Source organism: Anarrhichthys ocellatus, unplaced genomic scaffold, assembly GCF_004355925.1.
Source record: "Anarrhichthys ocellatus isolate YVR2014 unplaced genomic scaffold, GSC_Weel_1.0 scaffold17, whole genome shotgun sequence".
NCBI lineage: Eukaryota > Metazoa > Chordata > Actinopteri > Perciformes > Anarhichadidae > Anarrhichthys > Anarrhichthys ocellatus.
Window position 1 is genome coordinate 6,540,669 of NW_022280047.1, and position 24,411 is coordinate 6,565,079.

General features: G+C 40.9%; 3 protein-coding genes across 5 annotated transcripts in view; 2 read left to right on the top strand and 1 right to left on the bottom strand.

Annotated features, from left to right (window-relative positions):
• LOC116388584 (rab5 GDP/GTP exchange factor-like) overlaps window positions 1-2,330 on the bottom strand; it is a 19,561-nt gene extending 17,231 nt beyond the window's left edge. Inside the window, exons 1-6 of the mRNA XM_031856596.1 lie at window positions 2,063-2,330; window positions 1,419-1,605; window positions 1,027-1,154; window positions 574-725; window positions 417-486; window positions 172-307 (exon numbers count right to left, since the gene is read on the bottom strand). Of these exons, the coding sequence (XP_031712456.1) occupies window positions 172-307; window positions 417-486; window positions 574-725; window positions 1,027-1,154; window positions 1,419-1,576 (644 nt within the window). The 5' untranslated portion in view covers window positions 1,577-1,605; window positions 2,063-2,330. The remainder of the gene's footprint in view (window positions 1-171; window positions 308-416; window positions 487-573; window positions 726-1,026; window positions 1,155-1,418; window positions 1,606-2,062) is intronic.
• A 1,584-nt stretch (window positions 2,331-3,914) lies between these two features.
• Window positions 3,915-10,116, top strand: cfap251 (cilia and flagella associated protein 251). 2 transcript variants are annotated; one of them, XM_031856523.1, is made up of 20 exons: window positions 3,915-4,323; window positions 4,511-4,651; window positions 4,725-4,828; window positions 4,912-5,020; window positions 5,502-5,582; window positions 5,690-5,767; window positions 5,858-5,899; window positions 6,056-6,264; window positions 6,390-6,566; window positions 6,648-6,898; window positions 7,012-7,163; window positions 7,383-7,559; window positions 7,654-7,838; window positions 7,934-8,048; window positions 8,464-8,627; window positions 8,723-8,813; window positions 8,991-9,134; window positions 9,265-9,493; window positions 9,634-9,759; window positions 9,854-10,116. In XM_031856523.1, exons 1-20 carry the CDS (start codon window positions 4,183-4,185, stop codon window positions 9,979-9,981), a joined length of 2,844 nt encoding a protein of 947 aa, XP_031712383.1. In that variant the 5' UTR covers window positions 3,915-4,182; the 3' UTR covers window positions 9,982-10,116. The 2 variants fall into 2 exon arrangements, with proteins under 2 accessions (XP_031712383.1, XP_031712384.1); XM_031856524.1 differs by lacking the exon at window positions 5,690-5,767.
• Window positions 10,117-10,605: 489 nt separating this feature from the next.
• On the top strand, window positions 10,606-24,035 carry mlxip (MLX interacting protein). 2 transcript variants are annotated; one of them, XM_031856611.1, is made up of 17 exons: window positions 10,606-11,194; window positions 14,561-14,667; window positions 15,303-15,388; window positions 15,578-15,667; window positions 15,794-15,835; window positions 16,179-16,419; window positions 16,541-16,630; window positions 16,805-16,899; window positions 17,941-18,565; window positions 18,896-19,002; window positions 19,206-19,311; window positions 19,393-19,508; window positions 19,632-19,739; window positions 19,888-20,015; window positions 20,108-20,231; window positions 20,775-20,904; window positions 21,845-24,035. In XM_031856611.1, exons 1-17 carry the CDS (start codon window positions 10,872-10,874, stop codon window positions 21,967-21,969), a joined length of 2,643 nt encoding a protein of 880 aa, XP_031712471.1. In that variant the 5' UTR covers window positions 10,606-10,871; the 3' UTR covers window positions 21,970-24,035. The 2 variants fall into 2 exon arrangements, with proteins under 2 accessions (XP_031712471.1, XP_031712472.1); XM_031856612.1 differs by having other exon boundaries at window positions 16,248-16,419.
• Window positions 24,036-24,411: the final 376 nt, after the last annotated feature.

The following is a 24,411-nucleotide window of genomic DNA, read 5'->3' on the forward strand; positions in this document are numbered from 1 at the left end:
ACATACATATATACATACATATATACATACATATATACATACATATATACATACATATATACATACATACATATATACATACATATATACATACATATATACATATATACACATACATACATACATACATACATACATACATACATATACACACTTGTATTTATGGATTACCGTATCCTCCTCTGGAGAGCAAGGTCCATCTGCTCATCGTCACAGCTGTCATGGCAGAAAACCCATTTGTGCAACCGTGTCATTATTAACTTCTCTACGTGCTCCATTATCCGAGTGACCTGAGCCTCAGGAAAACCTGAAAATCAAATGAAATATATAGTTTTAAAAACAACGGCAATTTAAAAAGTCATACAAATTCTTTCAGGATAACCGGCCCCGGAGGTGTTGAACCGTTCTGTACTCACTGCTAAAATATTCAGCAAAAGACTGGAAGAAATCCTGCACAAGATCCGACTGCTTCTGTACCGGCAGGTCCTGTAAAGAAGATGATGCGCTTTGATCAAAGAAGTCAATAAGAAGTTATGAGAAGTGTAGTGTTAAATATTACAACAGATATATTACGTGGTAAGCTTCCATTGTGTTGAGGAAAGCTGTACATCGGGACTGCAGGCGCTGGGAGGAAGGGCTCTTCAGTATCTTTAGGAAACCGGTGAAGTCTCCGGGCTCGAGGCTCTGATAAGGTTTCAACACATTCGCATGCCTTTCAGAGGACTCTAAAAGGGACAAAAGGTGGATGTTATTCCAGATTAATGAGTAAACATGTTACTCAGAATGGCTCCATTTGTTGAAACACTGCTGGCCAGGTCACTGAATTTGGTAAAATAGTAAATGAACGGGGCACACAGGAGGAGAAGGGTGCATCCCTACTGACCCCGTAGCAATAAAAGCACTACACTACCCAGACATGTGCACATGGGACCCCATCGGTCCGCGAGGCCATGAAGGAAAACACCTGCTGATGAGGAGGTCTGACTTGAACACTTGCATCGAAGTACACAAAGCAAACAGGACTACCTTGAGGTTTAGGAGGCGATGGGCTGCCCCAGAAGAGCCTCCTCATTGTGTTGATTCGACGACCTTTCTCTGTGCTTTTCTTCTCCTCGAATTTGGAGAAGGTGAATGGAGTTCCATCAGTGCTCGGCCTGCAGAGAACAACAACATTAGGCATTCAAATCTGAACCCAGTTTTAAGCCAAGAGCACTTAAGCAGCCTCAATCCAGTATTAGTGGATAGTTATACTAACAAAGCACAATGTGTAAAATGAGTATGCATAGCATCTATTCAGGTGATCATCAAGGGTGCCACTTGCACGTGATGATATTAAGATGCGACTCCACCTACACCATGGTGTTGATAACATACAACAGGGTCTAAATGCTCCTGTGAGTGTGAGTGAGCAGGTCTACCTCTCGTCTTGCCTCGAGGCTGCAGCTGGGCGTGCTTTCTCCCTCCAGCACTTGGAGCAGAAGCCCTGCCACACCGGGTTTCCATAATAGCCACAGGCGTTCTTGCAGAGCAGCTCCTGCTGAGACACTCGGATTCCTCGTTGTTTATCTGTCCACATTGCAGAGTTCTTCCGTGTACCACCCTCACCTATTGGACAGAACATAGAACATGTGTATATTAATAATTTAACCATGCAAATATACCAACTAGTGTCTTATCTTGTTAACCAGTTTAAGGAATTTATCACCGTCTTTCTAAATAAAAGTTTCTTTACAGGAAGTTTTTCTTTCTCACACTTTGCTTTTACATCCAACAACTCTTTCATCTGCCTTTCTATTAAATCTTATTTTCCACAATATCTAATACTACATCGTGACACCTGTAGTCTACTGGAGCTAACTTTAGAGCCTTAGATTAAAAGCTCAGCTATAGTTCATGAGAGCAGGCTAACGCTGTTAGCTCGTCAGATGACAGTCAGCTGAGGGGATTGTTGGAGATAAGAGCGGCTCGTGTTAGACTTAAAAGCTGACAACTATTCAACTGTCTCGGGTAGAAGTATAAACTAATTCAACTGGTGGTCACAGTTGTTGAACCTCCTCCTCACCTGTCAGCTGGTGGAATCATGACGTGAGCTGCTTCCTTATCGGCTTTTTTTTTTTTTTTTTCCTCTTCACAAGCTCTTCATAACTTGTAACGTACAGTGAGAACAACAATCCTCCAGATCTCGGTTGATTAGTTGTAGTTAGAGAAGAATGAAACAGTAGTTAGCTAGCGAACATTCACGTTGCACTAACTAAACACGGAGACAGAAGAACAGCTGCTTTCAAACCTGTGCAACCGGAAAGTATTGAGGAAACAAACTGTGAAGCTCAACACAGTGTCGACCTTTCAAAGTAAAAGTATGGTGGAAATATGTACTTATTACCCGCTTTAACTATCCAGAGTTACACGTCCAACACATAGACGTCTCCCTCGACCATAACATAACAAACCCCGTGATTCAGCCCATTTTGAATTCCGGTTTCTGTATTGAATACATTTTCTATATTGAATGTCTCTACCGGAAGTGTTTATTTGCTGTTATATCTTGACGCTCGTGGAGGTGATGGTCGTCATGAGGGAATTCCTTGCCCTCTAGTGGTCACATTGCGTAACCACATCATTGTCTGTGACGTAGGTTTTACCTTTATATGTTATAAATTATGTTATACTGTGTAACGTTAACATTAAGTATTATGCCTTCGTTTTCAAAAAGCAGTCTGTCACAATGACCCCTGTCCTGCGGTGTAAACATTTAGGTTTCATGTCTTGACGGTATTTAGAATAACATGTGTTTGCTGCCCCCCTGTGGTCACAGTGAAGAACTACAACACATTGAATTTGTCAGGTCAGCGTTAATAAAACATAACAAGACTTCCGGTAGATACTTTCAAAATACATGTGACCAAACTGAAACGATCACGAACTAATATAAATGATAACGATCTTGCTAATTGTTCTGAGGTGTTAAAAATCTTCACAATTTAAGGAGGAAAATACAGATAGTGATAGAGGCTTTCAATATTCTATTGCTGCTCTTTTAGTAATAGCTGTCTGAATTAATAATGTGTACTTTGTGTATCAAACTGCTGTTTTGTTGTTTTAACTTAATATTTGTTATTTTGAAAACAAATGAAAAACTATTGGAGAGGTCTTGTCCTTGTTTTTGTATTTTACAGCTCATTTAAGGCCACTCCGAACAGACAGCCCCAGGTATGGTATTTATGTTGTACCTAGTTTAACGTTTTTAGTGAGTCGGTGTCAAGTTGTTTTACCGCCCTCCTGTGGTCACATCGGGGAACTGCAATATTACTTTTAGATTCATCAAGTGTCGTCATTCTAGCTTTTCCGGTAAAATACTTTCAGAATACAGTGACCAACCTGAAGTAGTAAGAACAAATATATAGTCATCACGTTTATGTTACCTGTATAAATACAAGGCAAAGCTTACTCCATAGACATTAAACACCCAAAATAAACGTTCAAAATGGAGAAGCACTCTGACCAAAGTTATGTTCAGCTAAAACAGAGTATTCAACAGTATATGACAGGTTTTAATGACCTGAGGAGGTGTTTACATTCAACAATTACACACAAATTATGTAGAACTGAGTACAATTAAATTAATATATAAAATGAACAAACTGCAGTGTTCCACTTTGATCAGTTGGTAATCCATCTTGCAAAACTAAACTTAACCGATGCATCATATTTGATGGGATATTTACATGCTTGCATATAAAAATCTATTTTTGCAACGCAATACTGCAGCCAAATGATTAGGTATATTATTAATGGTGCTTTTAATTTGAAAGGGCTAATCGGAACATCCGTGTTTTATTTTAATGAGCTTCACTTGTCATCCACTCGCTCCATGGTAACTAGGCAACGAGACGCTTCGCAGGAGCTAAATTACAGAGATTGTGTTTTTTAATGCAATTGAGCAGTTACGAAAGGATTTTATAAGAGCTGATATTATGGTTATGTGTTATCAGTTCATTTAATTGCCATATATATATATATATGTTTTGTAGCCGAACGTTACTCTTTGGCTAACTTAGCCTAACTGTTAACTAGCTAACTGTGCTGTAAGCAGAGACGTCGACAGAATAAAGGTAATTTAAAGCTCTGTGAAGCAACTGCAAAGAGAGAGTAACCGTCCAAGACGTGAAGTGGTTAGACATCATGTCAGGTGCTGAAGCTAAGGAGGAGCTGGGGAAGAGTTCAGGAGTTAGGAAAGAGGAAACAGGGCAGTCTCAAGTCTACACTGCAACCAGAGACACACTCATCCCAAAGAAGAGTGCCCTCACTAGAACACATGCATTGGTAAGCATGTCTTTGTTGAAGGTGTATATTTGTACAAAATGAGTACTCTTTGTATATTGACCCTCTGCACTTGCAGTCAAGAAAGTTTCAAGAAAAATATTTACTTCAAACAAAACATTTCTTTGGATCAAAGGGTAATCTAAGAACTGTCACTCATAACAAAACTGAAAATGTGCTCTTTATTCAGTCTCTAGCATGGGTATTTGGGAGGAATCCTGCTCTTCCTGCCTTCAGTCTGCAAGACCACGATCAGCTGGTGGTGCTCTATTCAGGAGCTAATGTTGGGGTCATCTACAATCACACAACAAACTCCCAGCACATACTTCAGGTATAAAAATCAGCAGGTTTCAGGTTGCAGCGTTGATTTAAAAAAGCCTAACGTCTATACTCAATGTTCTCAGGGTCACTGCTGCAACATCTCACGTATGTGTGTCAGCGAGGACAGACGCTGGATTGCATCAGCAGACACAAGCACCACAGTGATGATATGGGACTCCTACTCTGGGTAGCTCTTCATTCTACATCTAGGCTTTTTTATGTATTAACCTTTGCTCTTGATGGTGACAACATAAATGATGCATATTTCAGCATTCCAGTGCATACGTTGTTCGATTGCCACCCCGAGGGAGGTGTCACCGCGATGGCGTTTTCAAGAGACACGAAACATCTGGTAACCCTCGGGGCTGAGGAAGTTCAAGTGAGTGTGCCAGCAGTTGTTTTTTAAATCAAGTAAACAGTGTTGGATACTCTAGGTTGTGAAATGCACAATCCAGGAAAAAAAAACAGAGACACATTTATGATCTGTGGTTTTGTTAAGTAGCACCTTCTGGTCTTCATTCATGATGAATAGAAAATAGAAGGTCAAGAGTTTGACACCACCAAACACTGTGGCTTTCTGTCATTTGACCTTCTCTTGATGGCATGGTAGTGTATGTATCTATATATTTAGGATCTTTAAACATTATGTCATGATCTTTTTTAGGATTAGCATCAGGGATTAAGTACAATTTACAAATGAAAAAACGATAAGAAATTGTAAATATCTCAAAAACTGCACTCTTTGTAGATATAACCGTACAACATCACGTTCACAAAAACAGCTTATGTGGTTGATATTTAACACTGGATTTGACAAAATTAATCTGTTCACAATTAACCCTTTGACGATCTTTGCACAGCGTGTGTGTATTTGGGATTGGACAAAAGAAACAGATAAGCCTTTGTGGTTTATTGAACTCAGTCCCAACCATGGTTTCCAAGTAAGTAACTTTTGTATTCTTCTAACATTTGTTTTTTTTTACGTCACCTTACTTTATAGATATGTCAGTCAGCAGATCAAACATTCAAATGTTGAATTGTTTTTCAGGATTACATCATTTTTAATCCAAATGATAGCACTCAGTTGCTCAGCAATAGTAAAAGCAAGGTGCTGTTTTACAGCAGGGTAAGTCCTGCTGGTCCCTTTTTCTCTAAATAGATAAAACAGCTGTTACGTACGTATGTTTATTGCAATAATCATCTGATCTTTTTTAAGGCCAAAGGAAGTCTGCAATACTTTGCCCTGACGATTAAGGAGGTACAAATAATCATCAAAATGTTGTAGAAGATGTCATAGATGTTTCTGTCATTTATGTCAATTCTTTTTTAATATATATTACGATGTTTAAACTGTTCAACGTTGAAGTTCCATGATTCCGCTACCTGTGGATTTGATTCTTCTGTATTTGCTCAGTACGCTTCTCAAACGGGCACCATGGCGGGCGGGTCACTGTCTGTGTTTCACTTGAGAGAGCATCAGACCCTAACGGCAACTGGGGCCGGCTGCCTCGTCGTGTGGGATGTGACGGAAGATTTAGCTGCAAACCAAAACCCCTCCAGATACAGAATCTATCTCATTCACCTTCAGAACGATCCGATCACTGCTCTCACCGTCACTGACAGGTAGCAAGAGAGAGAGAGAGAGAGAGAGAGAGAGAGAGAGAGAGAGAGCTATTCATGTTGTTGTTTTTTAATAAAATGTTCATGTATTTATTGATTTTGATTTCTCCATCTGTTTGACATCACAGCTGTGTTGTGACGGGGGACACTCAAGGCCACATCAAGTTTTATGATGAAGAGCTCTTGCTTCTCATTTGGTACAGTGAGTTCAACCTGGATGCTATTACTTACATTTCCTTTTCCAAAGAGTGTGCAGAAGGATACCTGGAGGACTACACACTGGAGGCAAAACCATTACTCATCAGGTAGAAGAAATACAATCTATTATGTTGCCAGTCTACACTGTTACGTATATTCTAGCTGAGCTGACCTCTCTTTTTCTGCAGGAACTTTGTTGTGTCCACAGCCAGTTCCACAGTGATACATGTGAATACACAGAAAGGCATCCCTCAGATCCTGCTACAGAAGGGAAGTGGGCCTATTCTTGCAGTGGCCTGCCACCCCAAACAGCCAGTTGTGGCCATGGGCAATCGAAGGGGTGTTTTAAAAGTGTGGAACTATGACAACAAAGCCGTCCTCTGCAGCAGGGTCTTCGAGACAGAGGAGCAGATTCAGTGTGTCACTTTCGACCCTCAAGGTGAGCCGACATTCTTGCTGACTGTCAACAAACGAATGCTCCATACAAGCCAGCGTCACCCAGCTGCTACATGAATTTGCAATGTACAGAGCCACCTTGTTGTCTCTGAACAGGAGTATACCTGGCAGTTGGCTTTGGCAGTGGAGCGGTTCACATACTGAATCCCAGCACTTTACAAAGTGATCCAGAGGAATGTTTTCATTTCACTAAAGACAGCATCCACCACATCACTTTCTCCTCAGACTCAAAGTATCTTGCCACTGCGGTGAGCAAGTCCTTTTTCACTATCCAGTGTAACATGTTTGAACTTTGTTATTGGCAACATTGACTGGAGTTTGTGAAATCATGTTGACCTTTTTATTTATAGCTGTGATTGTGAAATAGGTTTGTGGCTATGATAATGTCCTGCAAATCTATTCTTCTATTACATTCTTATAACCTCAAGTGAGACATGGTATAGCTTCACTTCCTTGTTCACTCTTAGGACGCCGGAAAAGCGGTGACAGTATTCCGTTTGCAGAGTAATGGAGGCTCTCTGCCTCGTTGGGCATATATGGGCAGACACCACTCCCACTACAAGCCCATCAAAGACCTTCTTTTCGGGGTTCATCTGGACAGCACACAACCCAGACTGCTCTCTCTGGGTCTGGACCGCCGACTGGTTAGTCTGCTTTGTCGAAAATTGTAGGACTGTGGACTAGTTTAGTGTTTTGTGATACTAATTGTATTGCCACACGTCTCTCTGTGAACAATAGGTGGAGTATGACCTGGAAAACAGTGACTTAAATAAGCTTCTCATCCTAAGCTCGGAGCGCATTGAGCAAAGCGCTGTGCCAATGAGCATGACTTGGTGTCCTCCTCTTACTACAGAGCAATTTCTCCTCGTTGCCTCAGACCAATACAAGATGAAGCTGTTTAACAGCACTACTAAGATGTGCAGGTCTGTGAGCAATTGTAACAAGATTATTTGTGAAATCTATTTCTCCGACTTTCGTCACACAAATACTTGAAAACATTATTACATGTGATTTACAGAAAGACTCTCCTTGGACCAACATATGGCTCTCCCATTGAGAAAGCAGTGGTCCTTCCCATGTGCAAAGAACCTGAAACAAACTCATATTACTTGGCATACATCACAGAGGACAAGGTCAGTGCTGGATGTTGTTTCCAGTATTTTATTGAGTAAGAGGCTTTAGGCCGGCAGTAGCTCAGATTGTGAGGACTTTCCTTGGAACCGGTGAGCAAGTCCCAGCAGAGACCGAGCATGGAATGTGGACTGGTCGATTGAGGGGTACCAGATCCCCTCCTGGGCACCGTTGACGTGCCCTGATTGATTGATGATCATCCTGCAGTTGCCAACACCTCCAGCCTTGCAGTACAACCTGTGTGCAAAACTTTTTCTCTTTTAATTTCTCACAATGTGTTACTCTGTTGCTTGTTGTCACAGTGTTCATTTGAAAGTAAAGTAGGCCAATTGGATATAAGAATAGTGGTAGATCTTGAATATATATATATATATATAGTTGATATGATATGATATTAAGAGTGTGTTGTACCTCCAGGTGGGTCTCCAGATCATGCCTCTGGATGGGAACCCCTACAAGTCCAACGCTGTGGTCTGCCATCCAACAGGGGTGTCCACTTTTGCCTGCTCTTACGACGGCCGATTTGTTTTCACCGCAGGAACGTCTGACTGGACTGTCCTGTCGTGGGAGATAAGCTTAAAGTGAGGTTAAATAGTACCAACCTGAGAAGCAGGGGAAATGCATAAGTGTACCCATTTTTTTCTGGAGTTAATCGTATCTCTTGTTGTGAGTGCAGTGCATTGGAGGCGGCAGCTGCCTTGGGAGGGAGGGACGTGATGCCCTTTTACACTCTTTTAGAGGGAGGCAGAGATGGCAAATTCTACAGGGTCAGTTAAACGTCTTCCTTGTTTCCTAAGACTACTGAGTGTTAAGTGAACAGCCACAGACTGTTCCATTAACTTGAAGGAAGAAGCAATGTTTTACTTGCATTCCTTATGATTTTTAGACATTTCTGATACCTTTTGAACCACAGATTCTCAGTTTTCTGAGCTTTATGTTTTTAGGAGATGGAGAACTTTTTCTATTACTGCCAAGTCCGTCATCAAGGCACTGACACAATGGAGAAACGACAACTGTCTACCAAAATCCCTCTGTCAGAGGTTCCCTCTCTAATGAGAGCGTTGGCCTACTTCCCCACTGAGCAAGAGGTACAGTGTGTGTAAACGAAGCTACATTTTCAACCGTGAATGTCATTTTATCTGACAGTAAAATCATTCAAGAAAAGTCTTTCTATACCTCAGACCTGTGATAACAAATTGCTTTATTACATCTTACCAGATAGAAGATATGCACAACGAGGTCAAATTCAGCAAGTACGCAGAAACAGGAAAATATGTGACCGACATCGACCTGGAGGAGTTTATCAAGCTGTATGTCAACCACCGGCCAGCTTTGGGCCTCTCGAGCAATGAGCTTGTTCAAGCTTTTCACGTCCTTGGTGACCGTGATGATACAGGACAGGCTGTTTTGCATAAACATGAACTGCTAGAACTTCTACAGACTCGAGGTATGTGCATGCTATTCAGTCAGAAGAGGATTTCTCTCTCTGTGTTTTTGGCTGTATTGCTGTCAATTACTGAGAAACTATTGATCCTCTGCTCCAGTTCCGACACGCGATGCTCATGTTTCTTTGACATCTTTTGACAGGAGAACACATGACAGAGGAAGAGGTGGCAGAGTGTTTCACTACCCTGTTATGCATCAGTGAGGAGGAGAAAGAAGGAGAAGCAGGACGAGGGGAACAATCTGACCATGACAGCCATGAATCTGACAGTACGTAAAAGACAACTCACTCGCAAACTTAAGAATTCACACAACAGCTGAAAAATAGCATCCTCTTTTGATGTGTGTGTGTGTGTGTGTCCAGGTGGAAATTCTGAATATTCCCTGGCGTGTGCGATCCCAGATGAGATATCCATGGAGACATTTACAGGTCACATCTTGGGCTTTGCGTCCTCAGCTGAGCAGAGTGGCAGGTCTTCCCCTCCAGAGTGATGAAAGCAAGAAGCTGTGTTGATGATGAGCCTCACACTCTCTACTGCTCTTTTTAAGATTGCTTTACATAACAGGCCCTAACAGAAATGCTGGAATTTGTATGTATTGTTTTTGATGAATAAATATCAATATTAACTTGGATCATCATGTCAGGCATTTTAAATGAAATATTATTTGTAAGATTAGCAGTATTATCCAGTATGTTGTGGTATCGCTTAAGTATAGGAGTACTTCTTCCACCATAATACATTACTTTACACACATAAAAACAGAGAAGATTAGTTGCATCCATACATTTTTATTAATTTAATTTAATAAGAAGAGTTGCTGACACACTTTGACAGGGAGAAGCTGAAAGGCACATTTAAAATCAAGAAGTGATCTCTATGATTCCATTATTTTTTATTTCCATTCAGAAGTAAAATGAATATTATAATAATACATTAATCAATGATGTTGTCACATTCGCAGAGTAATTGTTTTGTTCAGTAACAGCTCTATAAACTCTCACAGCATATTTAAAGCTTTGCTCTGAGGTTTATTTTGAGTCCTTCGGTGGGTGGGGCTCTGACTCCGACCAATCAGAAGCGCTTTCAGAGATGAACTTCCTGCTCCGGACAGAGAACAGTCTGCAAGCTGTTATTTTTTTTGTCAGCTGGTCGCTGCGACTCTCGGCTAACAAAACAACAACAAGTTCACTCGAGCCATTAATTACAGACAGCTTCAAGAATGAGTGAACCGAGAACTCGGACTCAACGGCACGAAGTTGACAAACTTTAACCGAGAAGTCCTCCGCAACCGCGTCTTCTTGGCGAGCCCGATGAAAGCGAGAGGATTGTTGTTCTAGCTCGCTGGCTAACATTAGCTATTTGTCTGGTTGAGGTACCGACATGGCTACTCGAGAGATGTCTTCACGGTACACGTATCGTCGCCCGCCGTCAAGCATAAAGCAGGAGCAGGATGACGACTCGGACTCGGAGGCCCAGCTGCTGGGCCTGAAGAGGTTGGACGGGCTGGAGTCTCAGATCATCCACAGCGGACACTTCATGGTGTCATCGCTGCATATCGAGCACCCTCCGAAGAAAGGCTACGACTTCGACACTGTCAACAAACAGACCTGTCAGACCTATCACTTCGGCAATGCGAGGATGTCACATCTCTCCATAGACGCTTCGCTGACCAAACTCTTCGAGTGCATGACTCTTGCGTACAGGTATGTTATTACATCTCGCCACCATGTATTCACGTTGAAACGTTCGTGTTCACTGTTTAATGTCTTCACCCAGCTGAGCTGACTTCAATCATGTGCAGATAAAAAAAGTCAGGCATGGGACACACTAGTGTGAAACTGCTGTCACGAGTCTTCTCTTCATGTAACTTCCTGCTTGACCACTCATGATTGTGGTGAAGGAAGAAGGCCTACTCACCCTTTAGTACCAACACCACACAGTAAAAACACTCCATCACAAGTGAAAGTCCTGCACTCACTCGCATAATTACACTTATACTACAGATGTATGATCAGATTGTTAGCACTAATGCATTGGCAGCATTCTGCTGTTGTAGTTGATCAAGATTCAGCCTGGTGTAACATGTATACAATAACAGAGTTTCGTTCCAGTTGGTTTAGACTCTCTCCTAAAGGTCACAATATAAATTTGGGGGTTCATGAAATGATTAATGGGGTACGAGAGAAGAAGGGGGGAAAAAAAGTTCTGCCACACAAATTTATATTCATATTTCATTTTGAATAAATTACCTCTTTGGGGCCCAACAGGGATTTGTTTAAGCCTTCTGAGAATTTGATCCTGCTTTTTTTTGTAAGGCGTGCCGGGTCAAAAAGGTTGGAAACCACTAGTTTAAGCATGTCTTGCCGAAGTTGCCATGTTATTAGTTATCAGACGGATCTGAAATATGGCCTTCTGTCATGACACGGATTACATTTTTGTTTTGATAGTGCTGAAATACTGGCAGGCGCCGCTCCAGGCTTGTTCGGTCACACTATTAGATTCCACATGTCAGTCACTTTAATTTTGTCTCTAAAATGTGACAAATACTGAGAACTGACCCTCGAGAGGTACCAGGTCTCAAATAAATGCCCGCAAATATTTCAGGTAGTCTGACAAACAGCATGAAAGAGTATTTCGTCGACAATTGAGTAAACCGAGAGTGGTGAGTCAATTAAAAGACGTCGCTCATAATGCAGCCGCGTGAAAAGACAAACAAACACAAAAACCTGTACGGTGAATGTTGATAAGTTTATAGGCTTCAGGCAATGTTTTTAAGATACAAACTAAAAGAGAATGTTGATGTTACTAAGATATTTAAAGGCAGGATTGGTAATCTTAATTATTTTCTTTTTCAAACAATCAATGAATCAAATGCTCTTAAATCAACAGAAAATCCAGTATCTGCAGCTTTCGCATGGCTGTCATAAGCCCGTCCAATTATGATCATTTCGTGGGAGTGGCTTTGAAGGGTTTGTTTTGCCGACTTGGCGACTTTCTTACTGGATTTAGCAACTTAACGGAGCTGGTGCTGCTCGGTTATTTCATTGGAAAAAGAGTTGGCAGCACCGGACTTGGTTTTCGGGCTGAATAATTTAAAAAACTCGAGCTTACTCTAGTAACAAGATTACCAACCCTGCCTTTTAGAGATGAGTTGTAAAATCAAATGCCGGGCTCACGTTACCCATGGTTCTGTTTACAGCTGTTGTGTTACTGTAGTGTTGGTGGAGAGCCAGCTGTCTCAGAGGATTCCCTCTGACTTTGCTCATGGCACTGACTTGGATTCATCGGGAGGACTATCTTTAGGCCTGGAGAGCACGACTACCAGTTACTGTTCTGCTGTTGTCATTCATACCAAACAAAGAAGCAAAGACTTCATGTACACGAGAAAGGCTTTACTCAGAACAAGAACAATGTGTTCCCCACGTAATGCTGGCTCTTCTCTAGTCCTTGCACCGAGTTGGACTGCGTACTCTATTTGTTGAAACTGCTTTTTCTTCTATCAATGACTAACACAGTACTCGTACAAACAGTAAGCACACAAATGACAACGGTCAAAGGCTGCAGAGGAAGTGTTGCAGTGTTGCAGGAGAGGACGGATGAAAAGAGGGAAACTGTGAGCTAACCTGTTTGGATTGCAATAAGCATTTCCTTATTAGAGCAGATTGGTGTTCTTGAACGTCATTCTCTCCTGTCCTGTTAAAGTTAAACATAAACTTAAGTCATGTCACTTGACAAACATTTTTAAAGTTTGATGCATATTACCGTTTTCATGCAGAAGAATTAAAACACTCAGACGTTAAACTTATTTTTGTATGTAGCCATTTCAGCAACAATTGCTTTCCATAAAACATCTAAAGCACCGAGACAAAGTGCAAAAGAAACACACCAATTAAATACAATTAAAACACACATTAAAGAGCCAAGATAATAGAACATGAAAACAAGCTAAAGAATAGAATGAGATGGGCATAAAATACAAGAATAAAAGGTACAGTGCAGTGTAAGAAATAAATAATTATTTGATTTAATAAAAGTCTTCAGCCTTGATTTAAAAAAACTGAGAGTTGCAGCAGACCTGCAGTTTTCCATGTATTTGTAAATTATTAGTTTGACAGACAGGAAGCCAGCATAGAGACCTCAGAGCCGGAGGGATGTGATCCACTTTCTTGGTCTCGGTGAGGACTTGAGCAGCAGCAGCGTTCTGAATCAGCTGCAGCTGTCCAATCGATTATTTTAGTGCGATCTGTAAAAACACCAATATGGTCGTCGAGTCTACGGAAGATAAATGCGTGGTCCAGTGAGACATGCATCCTTTAATCCTTGAGATATTCTTCAGGTGAAAGCTGGCTGACTTTGTAGTTGTCTTAATGTGGCAGTTGAAATCCAGGCTTGGCTGCATGACTACAGCAGGATTTCTGGACTGGTCCGTGGTCTTTAACATTGAGGATTGAATCTGAGCGCTGAGGGCAATGTTGCTGTTTATTACTGCCTGTTTGAATTAAAACAGAAATGTACCATGTTGTTGACAGATTGTCCACGGCTCCAGAAATGTCACTGTGCTGTTATGAAGACGTTCACACACTAAAGCCATAACGGTGCACATACACGCCTCCTTGTTTTACATTTCATAGCTTGCGTGTGTGTTTCCTGTCTGTGTATTTGATTCCTTGTCTTCCATCACACTTGTAACTATCATTCTGACTTGAGCTTGATCTTGTCAGCTGGTTTGTTTTGTCTTATCTCTTTAAGTATTTATAGTACACAGCGGGAGTTGTTCAAGGTGACCTGAAACTTTTTCTAAACAAACTCAAATTCCCAGTTTGTTGTGTTATTGTGGGGTAGAAGAAGAAAGGAAGCATTTTTTTAAAGTCTATGGAATATGTTTTTGTTTTAATCTTCTACAAGCAAGAATATCGAGGTTTCTCCTGCTAATAACACGAAGGAGATCCCCCGTGAGGGTTTGAGTTATAGTTGAGATGTTGATCTACTTGTACAAGTTAAGCCGTTGTTTGTGTTTCATAGAATGTCTTGTGAGGTTTATTTCACTGTAAACTTTCTTGTCTTTTCAGTGGTAATTTGGTATCTCCCAAATGGAAGAACTTCAGAGGTCTAAAACTGCTTTGGAGAGACAAGATCCGCCTCAACAACGCCATATGGAGGGCCTGGTATATGCAGTGTAAGAGTTCCTCTTTCATTTGGTATGCATAGAGTGTAGAGGGTGTCGTTATTGTTATAGTATCTTAGTGACTTAGTTACACTTCTTTAATCAAGTGTGGAGACATCAGGATCTGGTTCAAGAATATAGTGGAGAGACTCTTTCATGAATCAGATTCTTTATTCGTCTACATCTGTGCACATATTGCCCTTTTCAGGATCTATGATCTCACCAGGCTTTATTCTTCTTGGTTCTCATGTGTATGTTTATTAGAATCTGCCCTTCACAGCACTCCAGCAGCATTATCTGTAAATTCATGAACTTTCACAGTATGGAACTGGGTCTCTTTTTTTTCTTCACGACTTCAAGATAAATATTGGCGCCACCTTTGCAACTTGCTGCAGTAATATCGGTTTGTTTACATTCCATGAGCAGTTTTGTGACAGTGACTGATGGCATATCTTATTCATATCCCTAAAATAAACACAAACTGGGTCAAGCTTTTCTTGAGTTACAAGCTGAGCTATGAGCATTCTTTGGTCCACTATAAGCAATAAGTGCTGCAACATACAGTATGTTCATTTATGTTTTATTGTATTGTACCAGTAAAGATTCAACTGAGGGTGACTTGAAGGATGTTTATTTTCTACCCCTAGATGTGGAGAAAAGGGAGAATCCTGTTTGTCACTTTGCAACTCCCCTGGATGGAAGCATGGACTTGTACGTCCGTCGTCCTGCTGAGGTAAAGAGAACTGTGATCAAACAGCAGTCGTGACTTTGCCTTGTTTCTTATCACCAAAAACCTTCCATGGATATGATTGTATGTTCACTCTCTTAAGCACTTACTTGTCATTGAGTTTTATGTTTCCTTTGGCACTTCCTTTCTTTGCCGGGTGTGTTTGTTACGGATCATCTCCTCTTTCTTTTGCAGGGCAGTGCCCCAGATGGGATATGCTGGAAAAGACGAATTGAAATCGTCATCAGAGAATACCACAAGTGGAGAACATACTTTAAAAAAAGGGTATTGTATTATGTATTGTAGTAGTTAAGGGGTATTCTGTGTATTTGGCATAATGTGTCTTGTTTGTTTGATTGGTCATAAAACATTAATATTTATCTAATGTGGCACTCGCGTTCTCTTTTGTAGTTACAGAAGCACAAGGATGATGACCTCTCAAGCTTGCTTAAGGTACGCTAAACTGCATCATGCTCAACCCACCAAAGTGCTGCTAGTACCAAGATGAACATCACTATCAATACCAACCAGATGTTAATATGAATGGAATTAACTCATGCTAAACTGGTCACCGTCACATACTTACATACTTTTGTAATATATCATCTGTGACTATGCAAACAAAAATGTATGTCCATATATAGATACACGGTGATTCATTTTTTAAGACTAGTGCATGAAGTGTGGAGACAAAATGTTGTTAATTAGTTTAGTGCCATTCCATGTTGGCTGTACTCAACAATGCACGCTTGTGTGTCATTGACTGGCTTGGTGGTTGCATTTTTAACACTGAAAGGGACCAGAGGAGCAGTTATTGCTGTTTGGGGAAGTCTCTCCAGACATGCTCCGTGTCTCCTTTTATCAGGATGAAGACACTGCTGTGCGCCGCCTGCCTCGTAGGCATAATGAAACGCCTGACCCTATGGAGATGGACCCCCTCTTTGACATGGATGTCCTGATGTCTGAGTTTTCAGACACGTTGTTCTCTACGTTGGCCTCGCACCAGCCCATAGCCTGGCCTAATCCACGGGAGATTGGTCAGTCTATTTTATGAAATCGATAGGTGATTTAACAATTGATTTGTTACTGTTGTCTTTTGTTCACTGTGGCCACCACTGGCATGTCTTCTCTCTGCCTCTGCCTCTTTGCCTCCCGCAGCACACGCAGGGAACGCAGACATGATCCAACCAGGACTCATCCCTTTACAACCTAACCTAGACTTCATGGACTCTTTTGATCCACTGCAAGGTAGGAGTAAGGCACCAACCATAGCTGCAGTAGTGTTGCACACGCACTAATAGTGCACACTTTATAGGAATCAAGCGCACACGTTCTTGTAACTCAGCTAAAGTAGTCGGCTTAGGCTAACACAAAAAGTAGCGTGGTTCTACTAACCTCTAGCTAACATAGACTCTTTTCCAGACTTATTTCACAGCCTCCGTCAGCCTGCCTTCCCCTCTGTTTCACCCACTGCAACATCTGTCACCCTTCAACCCAGCAGCAGCTCACAGTCGCAGGTAAACACAAACCCAAGGCACTGCTCCTAACACACAACCCACCATGATGAGAGTTTGTTCAAGGGCCGTGTTATTTTTCCTTGATGCAAGACTTTGTGTTGTTGTTTTTAGGTCACTTTGTGAGTATTTTCGCCACATCTTCTACCATTTTTTTCTGTCTTAATGTAGTTACACAAAAAACAATTGTAACATAATAATATTACTAAACTTTATTTACAGAGCACTGTTCATACATGACCTGCTCCTCAAACTGCTTCGTTTTTGAGAGTCAAATACTCACTCAAAAGTTGGCAAAACATTTTTCTTTTCTTTCATGCTGTAGTCGTCCTTCAACCTTTTGCCATATTTTCTGCTGGGTCCATAAATGCAGCTTCACCGTAGTTACTTGTCTGACTTTTAACATTATATTATAGCTTTTTTTTTTTTACATTGAAGGAACATACAGTCTTACAGACCTTGACATTTGCTTCCTCATTTCCTCAACACTAAATATTCAGGGCTCATAAATAAATAAATATAATAATAATAAGAGTAAATTACTTTTAGGAACAAAATGACAACCGGAGCTGTATCCGTGAGCCGTACCAAAGATATATTTTGCAGCGGTTGTTAGTGTAGTTTGTGTATATGTCCATGAGTGCATGTTCATGGACATATATTATATTTAACGTATATATAAGTAAAAAGGATAGAATAGAATGAAACATTGGCTTAACAGATATGCATTTTGCACTAGCCTGAACTGAGTGAATAGATAGACTGATATAAATGCTGCTAGTTTATTCTGGTCTCTATCCTCCCAAATCAACAAAAAGTGACATTAAGAAAAGTGTTTTCTTTAGTGCAAGTTGGTTGGAGTTGTGAAAATGTTACTTAATTAATAATGCTACTTCTTTTTTTTTTTTTTTTCATAACCTTAACGAGCACAAAATAAAATTCTAGCTAACATGAACGTGCATAGAACTGAGTCTCTAATGTTTCATTTTGCACTAGAGGAAAGAGACTAAGTGTGTTTGTTCCCTTTCCTTCATCCCTTCCCAGGCCCAGTTAATGTCCTCCATGCTCACAAGCAACAACATCTCCCCTCCTGGCCCTCTGCCCATCCCCTCTCCCATGGCCAGTCAAACCAGTCGAACAGGTGGTGGTGGTGGTGGTGGTGGTGGTGGTGGTGCAGCTGGTGGTGGTGACGCTGCTGCCTATGTACAAAACTACCTGCCTCTGTTTCCTGGGCATTTGTCGCCCAGGGATCAAGCAGCAGTTTCCTCAGTCTCTCAGCCATTATCCCATGATCCTCTGGCACAGTGCCTTCCAAGTCAGGACATGGCCTCAGCAGCACCCATGGTTTCATCGTCCTTGGACAACGCCTCAGCGCTGGATGAGACTGTAGAACCATCTGTGATTACACACAAGACCTCCTCTACTGTTAAACTCAGCGACGCAGCAGCCGCCTTCAGCCACGCCTCAGACTATAGCTCCATATCCACACAACCTCCACCTCCTCCTTCTCAACTTCAGCCCTTGGCTCCATTAACTGCCACAAGCGTCCAACACCCTCAGACTTTCGCCCTGCCTCGGCCCTTTCAGTCATCCAGTGCCAACAAAAACCGCCCTGTGCAAAGGATTGCTCCTGCTAACACCCTCCCCCCCTCCCACCTCATCCTCACAGGTCGGTTGTTTCTGGTCTCAAGATCAAGATTTTGGTTGTGCAATTGTGCATTTAACATTGTTGATCTGTAAGTGGAGCTTTGTTACTTTAACCTAATCACCACAAGATAGCGCTCAAGCCTTTCTTAACCCAAACCACTTCACCGTTAGGGTGCCCTTTGCTTTTGTTTTAATAGAACAGCTTATCTTTGTAAAATTCAATCTCAAGATATTAAATTAAAACTTAAAAGATGAAAAAGGCAGAGGAAATCCAAGTTGTAAAAACTCATTCATGGATGTTCACGTATGAAAGCACATAAAACTGACTTACTGTCAATGTTCATCCTCTCAGCCCCGTTCCCAGGTCATGCCAATGCTGTGATTGTTACACCATCGCCTCTGAAAGCAGATGTGGTCCGTAATACTGGAGTGGTCATCGCTCCTTCTCAGATTGGAGCGGTATGTTTCAGATCTTACATAACAGTGGGTCCTCACATTATTGAGTTGCCAATAGAAAATTACAAAACTGCAGCATTTACATTTTATTGTTTGTTTTTCTGTGGTGTGCATAATTCGTAAGTGTGAAATTAAAACTTTACTTGTCTTAAAACTTAGGTGATTTTTAATTTCTTGTCCATTTGTTCTCTTTTCATGTATTTCAGACTCCTGGATTTCACGTTTTGTCTCAGACACAGAAGTCTCCCCAGCAGATTGTCCCCAAAGGAAAGTCTTCCAGCCGCAAAAGCCAGAAAGCCTCCTCCTGTGTCGGTGAGACAGACTTCACTCTACCCAGAAAGTACATCATAACTTTAAAGCCCACAACTTGTTACAAGTGTGTTTTTTTTCCAGGTCACAGTCAGCCTGGATCAGGTCAAGGATCCCCGCATGCGTTAGATCAGGTTCCTAGTCCCCAGTCACTGATCAGCAGCAGCACTTCACCTTTGGAAAAGAATGAACAAAATCAGGTTTGTGTGTTTATGTTTCTCAGCATAAATGGTTTGCTCGTGTGTTCGATACATTATGTAAAAAATGAATTAAGACACAGTACGCCTGTAACCTGTAATATTTCCGCTACTGTTGTGTGACAGAGCCGGAGGACAACATGCATATCTGCTGAGCAAAAGAGACGATCAAACATAAACATTGGCTTTAAAACACTCTGCAACGTGGTCCCCACTCTAAAGTCCCAATCAAATGTAAGTCTGAGTGTCTACATAACATATCCGTAATAGATTCAGGACATCACTATTTTTGGCCATGTTTGTGCACAGTTTTTGTAATGTATTTGACAGTTTTTGTAAAGTATTTGATGTGCTCTTTCCCTCATTTACTTTCTGCATTTAGATCAGTAATGCAGTCACATTGCAGAAGACTATGGATCACATTTGGAAGCTGCAACAGGAGAGGCAGCAGATGCTGGAAGAGGTCAAGAGGCTACGAGAGGAGATAGAGGAGATCAACACCTCCATTAGGTATGTTAAAACATTGTATATGCGTCACCCCTCTTCTGATATACAAAATTTGCACTCAACTGTTTCTGTCTCTTGTCACTGCTTAACCACAGCTCGTGTCAGGAACAGCTGCCTGCAACAGGGGTCCCTATCAGGCGAAATCGCTCCGACCACATGCAGGGGAAGTTCAATGAATATGTGAAGAACCGCACTCTTCAGAACTGGAAGTTCTGGATTGTATCCTTCAATAAAGGAGCCCTGACACTGTTTGCTGCTTAATAATAACAGAGTATAGTGTAAGCATTTGGCTTGTGCAGACATCTTGTTCAGATCAGACTGATACATGACGGAAGGAATATACTGTATATCCTATGTCCACATTGCCAAGATGGTTCAAAATATAATTACAAATGAACAAAAATGTACAGTGACAATTTTACCAGTGATGCTGTCTTATAGAAGGGGAATTGCTTTGTTGTTATCTACCAGCAGCAGTAGCCATGTTGTTGTTGTTGATGTCAGGGGCATTAAGGATCTCTTTGACAGATCACGTAATGTTTTGTCCCTATGTACAATATGCAGTGCTGCTCTTTTTTAAAACCAATCTCTGATTTTGTTAGTTGCATACTTCTTAGGTTAAGCAACCCGCAGATTGAAGCATGAAGTGGTGAAAGCTAAAGATGTGCATGTTCGACTTCTGGGACTCAAACAGTTGATCAGGCAGAGTTGCATTTGTCTCACTCTCTAGTATAGCTGATCCTTGACCATCATCCATTCTAGTTCAGCATCATTATCAAGCCTCTCTTTGAGTCGTTCAATGGGATGGTGTCAACTACGAGCAGGGCAGAGCTCTGTCAGACCACATTGCAATGGCTCGATCGTCACTGCTCCCTTCCAGCGCTCAGACCCAGTGAGTAAATTACTATTTCTCGTAGACATCCAGCATAAACCAACACAGTCTTATCAGTAGTTTTGGATCATTCGCCGCCCAGCGGAGACTTCCTTCCAGCGTCAAAGTATTAGATCACAACTGTGTGCAGTTAAATTACTCACGGTTTTATACTTCCTATCTGTCACTATCTCTGTTTGGTTCAAGCTGATGTCAAGCAACCATGATATTCAAGTGCTTCTCATTTTTTTTAATGATGCATTGCATCACTCCATTTTCAATCTCTTGGGCGGAAACGGTGATTATCACTCTTTCCAGTCTGTTTTTTTGAACCTCCCACTTGTTCAAAATATTCCGTCTTTGTTCCTGACTCAGTCTGACTTTAGCAATGACGCTTAGTGGATCTGATAACGAAGGTGACAAAAGATTTCGATCATTGGAAGTCACAGTTTCTGCTGCTCATTGGAGGCTGGACTGCAGTAAAGTTAAGACTTAAGAAGGTTAACGCTGCAGCGTTTTACTCCATATTTAGCCGGGTGGTCCCCTTAGATCCAATGATACAATGAGTATCCTGCAGTCAAATCATTAGTTGTAAGAAAATCTTTAGAATTCCCCTGAGTTACTGTCCATAGCATGACTATGTGTTTAAAGCAGCAGTTATGGAAAAGTCCAGATAAATGACAAATTGCCCCCAGTTTCCTGGGAAACATTAGATATAACAATTTGTTGCACATTAACATGTTCCATAAAGATTTTCTTTTTTTAATTGGACCGAGACGGTTTCCTCCCACTCACTTATTGCAAGTAGTTGAGGTATAGTTGAGGTATTGAGAAAATTGTGAATCTTTTACATACCTACTGTGTAGCACTCTTTAAGGATACATAGCATGACAGTTAGCTTCAAAATGCTGCTTTATACAGTCGGGTTGTGGTTATTAAAATGTGGTTTCTTGATTTTCAGTGGTGCTGAGTACCCTCCGCCAGCTGAGCACAACCACGTCCATACTTAGTGATCCGTCTCTGCTGCCTGAAGAAGCCACCCAGGCTGTCACTCATACAGACGGGTGGCCTTGCTCTCAGAGGTGATGAGGTGACCCAGAAGCCACCTGAACCCTTTGATAGCAATCATCAAAATGACACATCACTAGTTTACCTTACAGGCATTCAGCAAGGCCATCACTTCTTCCACAGATGAAATGACTTTAAATAAAAGGATAAATGTAAGCTAGGTCTGGTTTACTTTTACTCTGTATGTACGATGGTCATGTTGATGTTGATTCTGAGAAAGAGCAATGTCAAATGAGCTGCCGCACTTCCTGTGGCAAGCTCAGTTGCCGCAGTTTGGGAGAGTTGCCACGGCAGTTGCTGGTTTTATGCCTTTATTTTTCGTTTGAGGTCCTTGAGCTTATGACTGTTGGTAGTTGTAATTGGTTTAGTTAAAAAAATGCCGAATTGTAATATTATGGCTGATCGTTATGATTAAATCCAGCTAATATAGGCTACTCTCAGGGACCTTAATGTATTGTCACATATTGTCAAATTATGAAAAATAAAGCCTTAAAACCGGCAACTGTCGTGGCAGCTGAGCTTGCCACAGGAAGTGCCGGTGCTAGCTCCCGCTGCCACAATTTGAGCCAGATCCTACTGGAGATCCTTGGGAATGATGCACACAGGGAGGCCGATCTTTGACATTACATTTATAACAATTGTGGCTTTTCTGATATTGTATTTGAATGACAGCAGCTAATACTAAACTTGAGGAGTTACTAGATACTTTAGTGAAAGGTGGTACTGGTTGTTTGCTTTTTGAACAATTATATATTTGAATTTGAATCACTTTTATAATGTAAAAACACAACATTGTGTTAAAAAGGGAAGTATTGCGTGACTGTTCATTTTATGTACTCACTCAGTTGTACAAAGTGTATGGATAGGATGCTTTTTTCACAAGGAGATGAGATGAATGTGGGATTTTTTTTAGGACTAGCTGCAGTATAGTTTGTGTGTTTTGAAAGCTCTGAAACCTCCCAAAAAGGTTTCACATCGGATCGTCTGAAACATAGTTGCTCATGGGCTGGTGCTTGATTGTCACAAGAAAGCTGAGACCGTAATTGTCTTTTTCACCCCTCATTTACTCAGGTGAATGCCGTTTAGACCATTAACAATAGTGAGTTATTGGTGGGATCTCACCCATGCTGAACATCTTCCTTCCTACTTTGCCCATTTCCAGTAAGTTCAACTGCAAATTGTACAAGAAAGCAGTCATCTTAAATACAGCATGTTACATACATGGGTTTCTACTGGGCGGCTCACAGCATAATGGAGAGATATTACTTAAAGCCCTCATAGGGAGCATAACTGAAATAGCAGTACAGATTATTTATATACTACAGTGTTTCAAGATCTTAACTGAATGCACAGTAGTTGTAGGCGTCTTCCTGTTCTTTGTTGATTACTCAGGGATGCGCTGGTCAGCGTAATTGTTTTCCATTCAGCTATGAACAAATCGAGTCAGAGTCCTTTACATCAGGAAAACATGTCCGTATAAGGGTACAGGTTACGTCACATGGTTTGATTTACCTGTTGTTCCCCCCTCTTAATTACACTAATTTATAAGGTGTGCTAATGACAGACGGGAGAAAACAATCAGTATGCCATGTGAAAATATACAGCACACAGAAAGAGTAGTCTACCCGTCCATTCAGTTAATTGTTTGTGTTACTGAAATCATGTTTGACAGTGTGCTCTGTTGACTGCTTGAGAATTAGACAATGTGCAGATTTACTCTGCATGTCTGACGTACGGCCTTAAAGTCACGTGATCTCTGCAGGCTAATTAGTCTTGTCTTTTTTTTTTTTTATTATTTGTGTTCAGCACTCCTCAGGCAGACGTTGATTTTGTGACTTGTGTTTTTACTTTCTTTTCTGCACAACAACTCAGTTTACTATGAGTTTTACGGTAGCAAATGGCACTACAGAATTTGGAGCTTTTTGAGTGTTTTATTTTGAATTGCAGATTGTTTTTAATTGTCGATTTCACTTTTTTACAAGATAGAAATAATTTACCTGTTGATGTAAACAGTGCTCAATTTACAGCAAGACAGGAAAGGCAGTCATCAAAATTCAACACGTTACGGTAATGCAAATCAAAAAGGCCTTACGAATTATGACAGAAATCCCCAATGTTCATTTGTGTGGTCATTTTATTTTTTTGTTTTTTTTTTCCTCATCTGATTTCAAAATGTAATACCAGGTTGGATTTCCAACATTTTTCTTTTTCAGTGAGAGGGGGTTTGTACCTGATGTACAGTATATCATTGCAGATTGGATCTGCCCATGTTGCCTCTCATTAAATTTAGAGTGTTTTTTTTTTGTTCACTTCCAAAGTTCTTGCAATGTTTTAAGATGCCTTAAATGATTTTGACTCACAATAAAAGCAGCAAAAATTAAAATCTTGACTTGGTTTATTTTCAATAAATATCACTTTAAAAGAAATAAGTATTACTTGGTTATCAGATACTGATAATAA